Genomic DNA, 14,223 nt, shown 5'->3' with positions numbered 1-14,223 from the left:
AAATTCCAGAGTTTTATTTTGGGGCATTCCAATAGACAGATGCCTATATTTGGGAACAGTCTTATGGCCTTAACGAAGTAGTACTGATCAGGACAACTTACTCTTTCTAGGATTGTGAATTTTGGTTTGTGCACCCTAAACTGTGGGCTGCTGCTCAAATTCTGGCGGTGATGGTGATGAAGGGAAAACAGTTCCCACAGTTTTCAAGACTGCTCTCCCCCACAAAAATCCAACAATACTCTGAGCCATCTCAGTGACCAACAACAAAGATATTCATTTTCAAAGCTGAAGAGACTTCAACTCCAAAGCAAAATTTAACTTTCTAAGTGGAGCCTGCTAGCATTTCTTTGCATTTGCTTGCAAAAATCTCAAAAGTTTCCATGTACATATAGATAATCTTTGATTTTATATCAGAGAACCCAGAAAGCATCGCAAAGTTGTAAATGGGGACAGGAGAAGTGAAAGCACTTACCTCTATGCTAGGTAAAAACACACCAATTTCTAAAGGTTTTTTTTGTGTTCCAAATGTTAAAGAAGACATCAACTGCCCTGGCTTGCTCAGGGTTGAAGGGGGTCCTGGATACAGGACTTTCTGTTTGAAAACCAGGTTAGTCTGAGCAAACTAAAAGTGTTGGCCACCCAGAAAAGTCTTTTCTAGTCCTTTTTTTTTAACTGCAACACATCAGCCAATACACCTAGCATGAGGAAAGGCACAGCCCAACACTAAAGAAACCACATGATTCTTGGCAGTTTATTGAAAATGACTACACCAAAGCTCAAAAATCACTGGCAACAGAAAAACTAGATTATTTCTGGGCTATAAAGGAGAAAAGTTCATTCACATGGGCCATTTTACCTCCTATCATGCCCAGTGTCCAAATATTAATAAATAAGATGTGACAGAATTACAAAGACTCTGGTTAACATCCACAACTTAAAACTCCAGAACTCTTGTCAACAAGAGGACTCCTTGCAGAACTGTTCACAAGACCCAGAGACTCTTGGATGAAAACTTTCTAGACTAGGGCAGCCCGCTGCTATCACAGCTGAGTGCCACACCCCTCCCAGGAAAGGAGGTCTCTGTAACCCTGTGCGACACAAAACAAAACCTTAGATCCATACATTCAACCAAACTATATCATGAATCACCTAGAGATCTGCTTTCCACACCCACATTGACTTTTATGAGGAAAATGACAATACACTGAGTCCATCCAACACTTCACCTGAGAAGTTTACAATGTGTTAGACAAAGCCTCAGCAGTCCCCCGTCCCTTCCATTTTTCCAGCGCCAGCTCAAAAGCTCACCACTGGCTCCTGGGAAGATGATCTCTCAGCCGAGAAGAGCCTCAATTTACTATTTAGACTGGGCTTCCTCACTCAAGTAAGCGACTTGTCTATTTTAGAAAGATGTACAGAAATGACTAAAACCAAAAGAGTGTTATAACGGTGCTTGACTGTTCTGAATGACCAAAATTTTCAACTTCCTACTCTTCACTATGAGAACAGATATAAATATCAAACCAAAAAAAAAACAAAAAGCACCCTCAAAATTCTCTCACAGCTAGCCAGATCTGACCCAGCCAATTGGCTGCCACATAATAAATAAGAACTTCCAGGAATATGATTGCAGTTTTTTTTCATTTTGTTTTCAGTCAGTAGAAGCCATTATTAAACTGGATACTATACCAAGACACAGAAGACATTTTCTGTAGGCCACAAGTGTTCCATCAGAGAAATGAGTAATTTATAAATAAGCAAGTAGCCCCTTAACAGTTGAGGATAAAACGGCAAAAGCAAACCAAAACACCTGGCCAACAGGGATCCCTACCTTCTTTTTGGAGTGGCTTCTTTCCTCCTCCTTTGCGGCTTTGCTATTTTTCCCAGCACGGGACACCTTCTGGTCCGACTGCTTGATGGTGATCTTGATCTCAGGTGGGCATATATAGTTCTCCAGATTCTTTGGGGGTTTCTTAGCCCGTTTTGTGGTCTGAATCTTCAGTTTCAGACTCCCCTCTGTGAAATTGGCCTCCTTGATAGAAAACTCCTGTTCTTCCAGGCCATCTCCTGCCACCCATTTCTCACTGTCTGCATTGGAGTTGGAATCCACATCCCGCCCTGAGCCCAGTTCATCCTCCTCCTCTGGCTCCATGCGTTCTCCACCTGCTGGGATTCCCTTCCCAGTCTCCGGAGCAGACAGCAAAGGTTCTCCTGTACAGCTAGGAGTAGTCGAGGGCTTGGCTGAGGAGACTGGCAGGAATTCCGACTCACTCCCCCTTTGCCGGGAGCCACTTAAGACTTCCCTGGACTCCATGACAATCCTCCAGTCGCCAAGAGTTCTCAGGAGGGAGACAGGGAAAAGGGGAAGGCGAGAAGAGACGGCACCCAAAATTCCAAGGAGAAAGTGGTCCGGCTGGGCTCAGAGCCCCAGGGAAGAAGACACCGTGAGGTTGTTCAGAAGAGATCAGATCTGCAACTGAGAAGCAGAGAGATAATTAGCCATGGCAGGCAGGAAAAAATGACCCCCAAAGGGAACTCAAACTAAGTTCCAGAAGTCCCATCCTACTTATCTATGGCATTAGAAAAAGAAAAAAAAAAAAAAATGATTTGAAAGAAATCAAACCAGAAAGTACACATCCCCAAATTGTATTATATGGGAGCAGAGGGGCAGACACACGCACAGTCTTTCATTGAATTGTTACTAATTTTTATGGTTGCGGGTCCAAGAATAAAGAGAGATGAGTCCTCCAGTCCAGTAACAAGCTAGATGCTTCTTATACCAAAGCCACAGCTGGCTGAGTCACCATCAAAGCCAACTATGACGAAAGGAAGTCTAAGTGCTGATACACAGGTCTGTGGAAACCGCACCTGGCTGGCTTCTTGCACAACTTCCCTCTCACATGTGAAGAACAGTCTGCAAAGCTGAACACAGTCCTGGGCTGCCTAGGCCAAGCTCTGCATCCCCTCAGAAGAAGAGCTTCTGGACTGTTCTTTCTTTATCATCTTTCATTGTGAATTATTTTAATCATGCACGTGTCTTGCCTTTATTTCTTAAAACAAATGCAAAGCTGAGGTGAAGGTTTGTAAAAGGAAAACAGAGTTCAGTAAGAAATTACTTCTAATGCTGTGATTAATGCAAAACAAATGCTAAATGCGTTTCTGACAGAAAAGTTTTTTAATCGCTATCTATCTTTTAGATAAAAATAACCACCCGAGACAGTTTTAATTCCCTTCCTAGCCCTTAAATAAAGTGGCATTATGTCTACATGACAACAAAAAAAAGAGAGAGGGAGAGAGGGAGAGTTTCACAGGCCTTTGGAAGTGTCAGGAATCCCTGCAGGATTTTTTATTCTCCCTTTCTCCTCACCAAGCTATCCTTCACCCTTATTCACTCCATGTCCCATTATTCCCAACTTTATACTCATCATTTTAAAGCTCAAAAGAAAGCCCAAATGCTCATTTTCAAGAGAAAACTTTAAGCTCTGGGGCTGCCCTGAACTTCAAGACATCATCTGCTTCTACCCCAGCTGTAGATAAGGTTACAGCCAAGCCTTCACAAATGGCCACTCAGCAGAAGACACTGCGGCACACCCCAGACTGTTAGCTTTGAGCCCTTCATTTAAAGACTTGACCAGCAAATGTGCCCACCAGAAATTTCCAGAAATGCCCACAAAGACACATTTAGAACAGCCAAGAACTGGAAATCGCGCAGGTACTTCCACCCTCAGGGATCAGTAGATTTTCAGCTGACGCCCTGTGAGGAAGCCAGCCAGCAAGGCAGCAGGGCTTCACCATGGACCCTGCTCCCCAGAGAGGCCCAGGAACATAATCAGCTCCTGGAAACTACTCAGCCCCGCAGGAAGACATGTTTACAATTGCTTCCACTTGGGGGAAAACCCAATGAATGTAGCACCTCTGCAAAGAAGCGGCTGTTTGGTGAGAGCATCCTCCCCAAAGCTGTCAACACTGAACAGCAACCCGTTCCCCATGCTACAAAAGGGCCAAAGCCCCACTGAAGAGCAGAGGAGGGCAGCTAGACCAGTTGACACTTCATCTTTTCTTTATTGGCGAGGTTCCTGTCTCATCTAGACTGATCTGCCTACGTGCCCAAAACCTTAGATAATTTTTAAAAAGTCATATTCAAGTCAATATTCATTGAGGCCTCTCTTATTGGTGTCAGATAACACACTGCTGTTGGAGGCATCAAGATGCCTGAGAACCTGTCCCTGCTTACTGGTAGCCCGGTAGGTCTGTCTCATTTTGGGCATCAGATTCACACAAATCGGCAGCCATGCTTCTTTGGCAGCAGTGTTCAGTGGTTTGCTCTGTCTGACAGGGATCTCCAGGGTAGCGTTTTAATATCCTGGTACCTGCCTACAAAGCATACTTTGGTCAGAGCAAAAGCTGAGACATATTCTCCATAAAAAGTTCCTAAACTAAATCTATTTGGACCTTTGAACCAGAGTAGGCCAACAGCTATTGCCAGTTCTGTGATGAGAGAAAAGAAGGTAAAATCTGAACTTTAGAGGAATAGATAGGAGTACGAGGTAGATGAATTATCAGTATTGAGAAAGCATCTTCCATTTAAATAATGATTCACTTCAGAGTTTCTTATATTTAGTATAAATCAGTAGCTAATGAATATAGGACACAAAGTTCCAAAACAAATTCAAATAGTAAGAGATGCACAAAAACTGAAAATTCAACATTTTTTCTTTCAGTTCTCCTCAAGTCAAGATCCTAAGAAACGATTAATATACAAGTTTTTTTCCTCAAGGAGGTTATACTCTTGAAGAGACTTGGAAAACAAAACAGAGAAGATTTTCACCTTCTTTAATAATGGATAGAAACAAAGGGAAGAGAAAGGGGTTTCCTCCTGGGCAAGGTGTACACAGGAAGGCCTCAAGAGAGCATCTGACCTTGAGGGGCTTCAATAAGTGAAGTGAGAAGAGGGGAGACATGGAAGACAGAAAGAACAGCATGAGGCAGGACCTGGGCAGGAGTGCACAGACTTACGTTCAGGGAAGAGAAAGCTGAGGTTCGACTAGTAAGTGAGGCACAATTGGGAACTGGTGAGAGAAAAACGGTTACAGCCATATCACGGACATCCTTGGATGGCACGCTAATGAGCTGGATTTTATCTTACAGACAATGGGAAGCCATTTAAGTAGAGGATGTCAGTAGGCAAGGAGTATTAGTAAAACTATGCTTTAGAAAGATAAATTAAGGGAACCTGATATTAGAGACAGGGGGACCATCAAGAGGCTTGGCTGAAATCTGATTCTTGTTGCACAAGGACCAAACCAAGTCAGAATGAGTATTACCTGATGAACAGTAGAGATGAAACCATAACGCAGTTTCAAATAATCCCATCCGGGAACACACCAATTCCAGACTTTCCATACTTATCTACCCTAAGAATTGAGTCTCAGAGCTCACTAGCGTTCAAGCTGCATTCCCTGTTCAAGTCAAACCAGTCCCCACAGCAGCATTACACACTCAGAGTTCTTTCTGCCTTGATATTTTTATAGAATCTCTTCTTATATTCTCTCTCAACCATCCAGGCAATGCCTGGCATACAACTGGTGTTTTCCAAATGTTTGTTGTATGAAGGAATGAATGGACAAAGGAATAAGCAGACCCCAGGCCTTCCCACCTTTCAAGGTCATGCCCAAGTCTTCACTTCTCCATGACAACATATTGCAAACTCTGAACCACAGCACTCACTCCCTGGCCTGACTGAACACTGCTTGCAGCTGCAGAGCTTGCCACTAAATACTAGTCATACATGGTCTCCTCATTGTTTCCAGGATACAAATCTTATTTCCTTTCTTGATGGCAATTCAGGCTCAGGCTGAGGTCGATGATGGCTATACAATACTTACATTCGCTTCAGCACCCAGTGCAGGATGGGGCACAGGGAGGACTTCCTGAAGTTCTTTCTGAATGAAAATGAGTTAGCCCCTGACAGCTCATCAAAGTCCTGTGGTTCAAACGACTCCAACTGCAGATCCACCCAGGCAGGCGGCCCCTGCGCAGTTCACTGGCTATGCCCCTCATGGCCACATGCAAGAGAGACACTTTCAAAAGTAAAGAGCAAAGACATAAACCTTCTGTTTACTGCACCAGCACACAAAGCCGCTGTTCTCCTTTGGCCTTCTCCCAGCACGTAGCTGTCACCCCAGATTCATAGGCCCAGCTTTTTCGGTGCATCTGGGAGAACACTGGGAGTCCTCTTCTGGCACCACCAGCCAACGTACCCTGTGAGCACACGCACAGGCTCACGGACACACTCAGACGAAAGTGAAAACAAAAGCAAGGTGAAAACCGTTCGCCTTGTCACATTCCAGCAGCCAGTGGCTCCTCCAGAGTGGGCAGCGCACAAAGGACACTTTGTGCTGCCTCAGGCCTCCAGGCCAACAGCAGTTAACCCGTCTGTGGCTGATCGCTGGACCTGAGGTGAGAGGAGCACTAGCGGTCCAATAACATGCGCTTAGGGAAGGACCACTCAGCAGGTCCCAGGGAAATAGAGGGGCGCGGGGAGGGGGGTGCTGCGGAAAAACACTGAGAAAGCAATCCAGAGACTGGGCCTGCCTGCCCGAACAGTAAGGTGCTAGACAAGTCAACCTGAGTCCCTTACTCCGTACTTATCTCAGCAATGAATGCAACAAGACCAAGGTCTCTTTCGTACTCTAGACTGTGTAATTACACCCAGCACGGTCACAGACCTATGAGACACTCCAGAGTAGGTACTGGGAGCCTACAGAATTATTTGTCCGAGGGCCAGGGGGAATCTTGCTTGTCTCTGTGTGCTTCACGAACCAGATGAGTCCCAGGGAGTAAGTCTATCCTCTCTTCTCCATGATTTGTAAAACGGAAGAATTTTTTCTAGTCTAAAACACATTCTCCACCTGCAGCCTTGAGGGAACTCTTACTAATCCCGGAACTTGGTGGAAATGCGAATTCTCAAGCCCCATCTATGGCTGCAGGGATAAGCCCAGCACTCTGGCTGGTACCAAGCCCTCTAGGAAGTTCTAATGGGCTTAGGCTTTGCCTGGTCTATGTGCTTACCCCTACCAACTGACTTTACCAAAAAGCACTACTACTTTATGTTTAAAGGGAATTCTCCCTTACCGTTCATCAGTGGCATTTTATTCATCTATGCAATCCCAACACCTAGAACAGTGCCCAGTGAATAATGGGCACTTGAGAAATGTTGGTTGATTGAATTAATAAATACACAAATCTCCTCGTGCTGGGCTTCCCAGGATTATCTACCTCTCCCATCTGCTTTGCTTCCAGGGCACATTCAGACCATCATCACCTTGACCAGTGCTTTCCAAAGTGTCAGCCTGGTAGAACTGATACAGCCCTTCACTTATGTAACAGGAGTCAAAAGATGTGGACTCTGGACCTAGTTCTGACACCTAGGAGCTCTCATAAGACTCTTTCAGCCTCACTGTCTCATCAATAGAATGGGGGGAAAGATGACTTCCTGATCTTCCTCATTATCGTTTTTTTATCTTTTTTTCTAATGGAACTACATGCTTCTTATAAGTTTTTTAAATAACACATACAACTCATAAGGTCTTAAAGGCAAACAATGACAAATATCAGAAGAGTCTGCTGCCTCACTCCTGACCTTTCCCAAACTTCCCCAGAACTCCACATCCTCACCCCTACCTCAGCTCCTTATTCTGCAAATTCCATAAAGCTGGACACGTCTTTCATCTTTACATTGTAGAAGACAGTAGGCTGCCCACATAATCCTCAGGTCAGAACTTTTTCCCCTCAAAACTCTGTAGAATATCTTCTAGAACTTAAAGTAAAAGAAGAGAAAATGGAAGCCAGTCTGGTTTTGTTTCCTTTGTAGACAATGAGTTTTATGCTTTTCTAACTGAAATTTTTTTAATTATAATACAATTTTGTTAACAACAAAATGAGGAATGTGGATCTTACTTATTTTTCCTGGAACAGAGTGAGACTTTTGGATCTGAAGTGCAGGTTATTTCTAATTCAGCATCATTCCCATTAAATTATTGCTTTAGCTATTCCTTTCATTCAGTGGTTCTTTTTCTTTTACCTCAGTTTAGAACTCTGATCTCTGTTCTCCATTTCTCTTATTTTCTCTCTCACTGTTTTTATTTATTTTGCATCATGTGAGAGCCTTCCCTAACCTAAGGTCCATAACACCAATTTAATTTTGTCTTTGATCCTCCCTGTGCACTTACTGACCTCACTGTGGATGTTTAATTTTGCAATTGCACATTTTGCATCCCTGCAACCTTTCTTACTTTATTCATCCCTCTTTCTGCTAACTCTGATGCTTTTTCATCTCATAACGCTCTCTCTTTGTTACTTTTCCACCCGGGAGGGGGTGGGTGGTCATGACTCTTGTTGCACATGTCTGGTAGCAATCTAAAATTCTTATTTTGCTACTGTTATAAATAATATCATAATACTACTCTTTCTTCCCTGTTCTGAGTGCTAGGGCTGGTGCTCAGTAACTGAATCATATCCAACTCTCTCTGACCACATGCACCGTAGCCCTCCAGGCACCTCTGTCCATGGAGTTATTCAGACAAGAATACTGCCATGGGTTGGCATTTCCTCCTTCAGGGGATCTTCCCAACCCAGGAATTGAACCTGCATCTCCTTCACTGACTGGCGGACTCTTTACCACTGACCTACCTGGGAAGCCCTTGTTCTGAGTGTTTCATCCCTAAGGTCTTGTGTTTCATTCTTCCTCTTCACTCACGCTCTATTGAGGAAAAAGCCACGCAAGGCAGCCTTGGTCTACAAAGAAAGTACCAGACAGCTTTTTGACTCCACCTTCTATTCAGCTTGAAGTCAATCAAGTCCTCCTCTCAGAGCTATGGCTGTTACAGTGCTCTGGTCACCTCAGTTCCTCGCAAACATTAACAGTGGTATCCTGGGGCTCATTAGAGCCCATCCATGTGAGTTCTTCCCAACTCCACTTTCAATAGTATCAAGTTGATAGCTTGAAAATCAGCTGTGGTGGGAGTATTTATACCACAAGAACAGCAAACTTAACAAATCAGGGTTTAAAAAAAAAAAAAAATCTGGAGAACGAAGTGTTAAGCACTTACACCACTGATAGCAAACATCTACAACTCCTGTTTTGCAGATTCTTCCGTCAGCTTCTTTACAACTCCAAATAGCTGAAATGTACAACGCGCACTGTCGCAGAGACTCTTTATGTCTTCCTCAGAACTTCCCTTGCGGAAATGTCTCTGCCCAGAAGTCAAAATCTCCTCTCAAACCTCCCTCCTCCAGTCTTGCCTATGTTCTCTGAAAGCTGTAGCCTTTGAGAATATATATAATGATGTCAGGGGAGGGACAGTCTTTGGTCGTTTTATTAAAGTTGGCCATGCAGAAGAACCTGATGGCGGCCTAGTTTTCCTGTTGACAGAAATTGTAAGTTTCTGATCTCACAGGGACAAACTGTGTAAAAGGATGGAGTGTGAGCCTCTGTGGCTTCAGAAAGGGAAGCAACTGTACTTTCAACTGAGGCTCATCAGCTGTATATAAGAATCCCTTCTCAAATTCCAGCAAGAGATGGATCATCTGTCTGACTTCTGCATTGGAGTGGTTGAGCATTCATCTTTCTACGTGTCTTCTAAGGTATTTAGGTGGAGAGTCAGAAGCGGCCTTTTCCTCTTGAGGGGCTTTACATGTGTCCGGGATCCTCTTTTGCCCCCTTGAGTTAATGCCTTTTCATTATTCAGGCCCTGGTCTGAAAGTCTACCTGCTACACAAGCACACAGAGTGAAAGCTCCATAAACACTGATAAAGTGATCAAGCAATCCAACCCATGTTGTTGTTGTTTAGTCACTAAGTCATGTCTGACTCTTTTCTGATCCCCTGGACTACAGTCCACCAGGCTCCTCTGCCCATGGGATTTCCCAGGCAAAAATACTGGAGTGGGCCACCATATTCTTCTCCAGGGGATCGTCCCAACCCAGGGATCGAACCCACATCTCCTGCCTTGGCCTTCCCTGAGCCACTAGGGAAACCATCCAACCCTTGCCAGCTCTCAAACAGTGAGAGCAAAGCAGCTCTGCACACAGCTCTCTGACCCTGCAAACACCGCAGTGGTCTCCAGCAGAGAATGAAGATCAGACTCAGTGACTTTATTATGTTACATGGACTTCCCTGGTGGCTCAGGGGTAAAGAATCTGCCTGCAATACAGGAGCCAGACGAGACACAGATTCGATCCCTGGGACAGGAAGATCCCCTGGAGGGGAGCATGGCAACCTACTCCAGTATACTTGCCCGGAAAATCCCACAGACAGAGACGCCTGGTGGGCTACAGTCCATAGGGTCACAAAGAGTTGGACACAACTGAAGCGACTTAGCATGGAAGCACACACACCTATATGGTACATTCCTGATCACAGATCACCTCCAAGCAGCACTGTCTGAGCACTCCATCCAGCACACTGCAGAGCAGCATGTCCTGAGGTGCAGCTTCCCCCAAATCCCACTGATTTGCATAACTTCATATAATTCCCTAATTCTTCTGGCTGGCCTGTCCTGTCTTCTTTCACCGCCTGCTTCTCTCTAAGCCATTCTTCAATAATTGGGTCATTTCACCTCCTTCATAAAGACTACTTGGGCCTTCCTTTTCTCCTATTTTCTCTGTGTACAAATGTACACACACATACACACAAGTCACACTCACAGATGGTCTTACTCTCACTTTCCTGGGCATTCTGCTATCAAAGCATTCGGCAAACTGCATTGCAATGTTCCCTTATTGATCTCTCCCACCAGACCAAGGACTCCATAAAGAAGGGGCTGGGTTTTAAGTGAGTCTCTACCGTATACCAGAGAACAGTGAATGCAGTAAGTGTCCCACAGCAAGTGTCTAAACGATGCTTCCTCTTGAAAAGAGGAATGGAAGTAGCACTGATTTGAGGTCATGGGTTTAAATTAGTTAACCTCTCTTTTCCAGTGAGTAATTGTGTTCTCAGGAATTATACTTAAACTGTTTGCTTCATTTGGAAACTTGGTAATAATCCTACCTCAAGGGTTAAGAAGTAACTGAAGATCAAAATAAGATATTTATGACAGATCATGTTGGGATCACCTTAGTGGGTATTCAAAACTTTAAGTGAATTTGATTGACTCCCACAGTCTGTGTCACCCACACTGGCATTAGGCCAAATGTTGCCTTCTCCTCCCAGATTCCAAGTAAAGCCTGAGGTTTGGGAGTTGGAGACCAACCTCCTCCACCTCCCTTTACAATGGGAAGCACTTACAAGTAGTTTAATTTGTATCCACTAACTTGAGTGTTTTGAAGGTGTTTGACTGTTGCTTTCTTCTTGTACCTAGTTTGTCCTGTGGAGGAAATGAGACTTCATTCAACCAGGAATTCCAGATTCAATTCCCCACTCTGCCATTTGGAACGAGGTTCAGTTCAGTTCAGCTCAGTCGCTCAGTCCTGTCGGACTCTTTGAGACCCCATGAATCGCAGCACGCCAGGCCTCCTTAGGTAGACTTGAAGTGAAGTGAAGTGAAGTGAAGTGAACTTGCTCAGTCGTGTCCGACTCTTTGCGACCCCATGAACTGTAGCCTACCAGGCTCCTCCCTCCATGGGATTCTCCAGGCAAGAGTACTGGAGTGGGGTGCCATTTTCCTTCTCCAGGGGATCTTCCCGACCCAGGGATCGAACCTGGGTCTCCGCATTCCAGGCAGACGCTTTAACCTCTGAGCCACCAGGAAGGCCAGGTAGACTTAGGCTAGTTATTTTTTTCTCCCAGGGTCTTGTCATCCACATCTGTAGAATGGGGAGGTGATGAGGTGAACTCTCTTGTCCCTTCACCTCTAACCTTCTCAGGTGCTGAGCCTTCTCTCCTCAACTTGACAACCAAAAGCCTTTCAAAGACAGAGCTGGTACCCCACACCTCTTCATAGCTTTTACTGGCTCTGCAGCTCTGCTTGGTTGTTCAGTCGCTCAGTCGTATCCGACTCTTTGTGACCCCATGGACTGCAGCACGCCAGGCCTCCCTGTCCATCACCAACACCTGGAGTTTACCTAAACTCATGTCCTTTGAATTAGTGATGCCATCCAACCATCTCATCCTCTGTCGTCTCCTTCTCCTCCTGCCCCCAATCCCTCGCAGCATCAGAGTCTTTTCCAATGAGTCAACTCTTCGCATGAGGTGGCCAAAGTACTGGAGTTTCAGCTTTAGCATCAGTCCTTCCAATGAATACCCAGGACTGATCTCCTTTAGGATGGACTGATTGGATCTCCTTGCAGCCCAAAGGACTCTCAAGAGTCTTCTCCAACACCACAGTTCAAAAGCATCAATTCTTTGGTGCTCAGCTTTCTTTATAGTCCAACTCTCACATCCATACACGACTACTAGAAAAACCATAGCCTTGACTAGATGGATCTTTGTTGGTTGAGCGTAACACAAAACTAAGAATTGGTCTCTGTGCTCAGGGATCTCCATGATAGGGAGAGACAGAATCAAACTTCCGAGGCCTGAGGCCAAACACGTACTGTTAATCAACAGTTCCAGTTCTAGCTGCAAAAACAGTGCCTCCTCTGTGAACCAATAACACAATGCAGTGGTAGAATCCTTGGGTATTGGACCCCAGAGGAAGGTCTCGACAGCATTGCCTGGGCCAATCCTCCAGTTTAAAGGTGGAGTTCTGGTTTTGGTGTACTACCTGTTCTCTGCATTTCTCCATGCAGTCAAGAAAAGCACACATTTGTAGTGAGAGAAGGGGTTGAGCATAATAAATGGTCTCTACAGGCATTATCTATTTAATCTAGACAACAGCCCTGTGATGCAAAAGACACACCCTCATACTAAAGATGTGGAAATGTAAATACAAATGTCTAGAGAGGCAAATAATTTGTTCTGCATACACTACCTGTGCCAGATCTACAATCAAATTCAGGCTTATATGATTCCAAAGTCTGTGCTTTTACTTTCAGATCATGATGTCTCTAAAACAAAGTGATGCTAGCTTTTGGCCAAACACTCCTAGCTACTTTTATACATGAGTGAAAGTTGTCCAGTCATGTCTGACTCTTTGTAACCCCATGGACCATACAGTCCATGGAATTCTCCAGGCTAGAATACTGGAGTGAGTAGCCTTTCCCTTCTCCAGGGGATCTTCCCAACCCAGGGATTGAACCCAGGTCTCCTGCACTGCAGGCAGATTCTTTACCAGCTGAGCCACAAGGTAAGCCCATTTTTATACACAGGAGCTCTAAAACCAGTTTGCCATCTGACTTGCCACAGCACTTAAATTCTCTGGGCATCAGTTTTCTCATTGGCCTTCTAATCTCTTCACCAACTTCTACAAGGAAAAGAAAAAAATAACATACACAGAATAGCACCTAAATAGGTTAAATATACAGGGTTCACCTGTAAGAAGTAACTGTGATTGTAGTATCTTTTGTTTAAGTGTATTAAAGAAGACACCCACATAGTAAATAAAATGATCCTAACTTTGAACAAGGAAATAGTATATAATAACTGTTAAGTTTATTCTTTGATTTAAACCTGAGATTTACCCATTTTACAGATAAGAAAATGGAAGTACAGATATTTGTTGAAATCACATAGGTAGTTCTCTCTGACCCCAACTGTCATTTGCTTTCCACTGAACCATAATGCCCCCACGGAGAAGGCAATGGCACCCTACTCCAGTACTTTTGCCTGGAAAATCCCATGGATGGAGGAGCCTGGTAGGCTGCAGTTCATGGGGTCGCTTAGAGTCGGACATGACTGAGAGACTTCACTTTCACTCTTCACTGTCATGCATTGGAGAAGGAAATGGCAACCCACTCCAGTGTTCTTGCCTGGAGAATCCCAGGGATGGGGGAGCCTGGTGGGCTGCCGTCTATGGGGTCGCACAGAGTCGGACACGACTGAAGTGACTTAGCATAATGCCCCCAAGTCTTTAAATATCCAGCATTAGTAGTCACTTAAACTCTGATCCTCCACCATACCACATGTAAACTGGGGATGAAAACGGTAGAGTTACCTGAGGGCAACGCAGCTAAACTGAATAATTGAACAGATAATAACTTCCCTAGTCTTTCTTTCAAGGCCCCTTAATTTTGACCGCACTACCTTTTCAGTCTTAATGCCTTGACTTCTCAACCATCTGATTGGAAACTGCTTTGCTCACTGTCATTTGAATGTAAAGTGTAACCTGACACTTTAGACGTTTGC

General features: G+C 44.5%; 1 protein-coding gene across 4 annotated transcripts in view; it reads right to left on the bottom strand.

Moving 5' to 3' along the window:
* SETBP1 (SET binding protein 1) overlaps nt 1–14,223 on the bottom strand; it is a 408,527-nt gene that overhangs the window by 384,594 nt on the left and 9,710 nt on the right. For all 4 annotated transcript variants that reach the window (XM_060405485.1, XM_060405486.1, XM_060405484.1 and 1 more), the window contains exon 2: nt 1,832–2,476. In XM_060405485.1, coding sequence (XP_060261468.1) covers nt 1,832–2,314 — 483 coding nt within the window. In that variant the 5' untranslated portion in view covers nt 2,315–2,476. The remainder of the gene's footprint in view (nt 1–1,831; nt 2,477–14,223) is intronic.

The sequence above is a fragment of the Ovis aries genome, chromosome 23 (assembly GCF_016772045.2).
Source record: "Ovis aries strain OAR_USU_Benz2616 breed Rambouillet chromosome 23, ARS-UI_Ramb_v3.0, whole genome shotgun sequence".
Classification (NCBI taxonomy): Eukaryota; Metazoa; Chordata; class Mammalia; order Artiodactyla; family Bovidae; genus Ovis; species Ovis aries.
The sequence above is the reverse complement of the archived record's forward strand: the minus strand, read 5'-3'. Positions and strand labels throughout refer to the sequence as shown.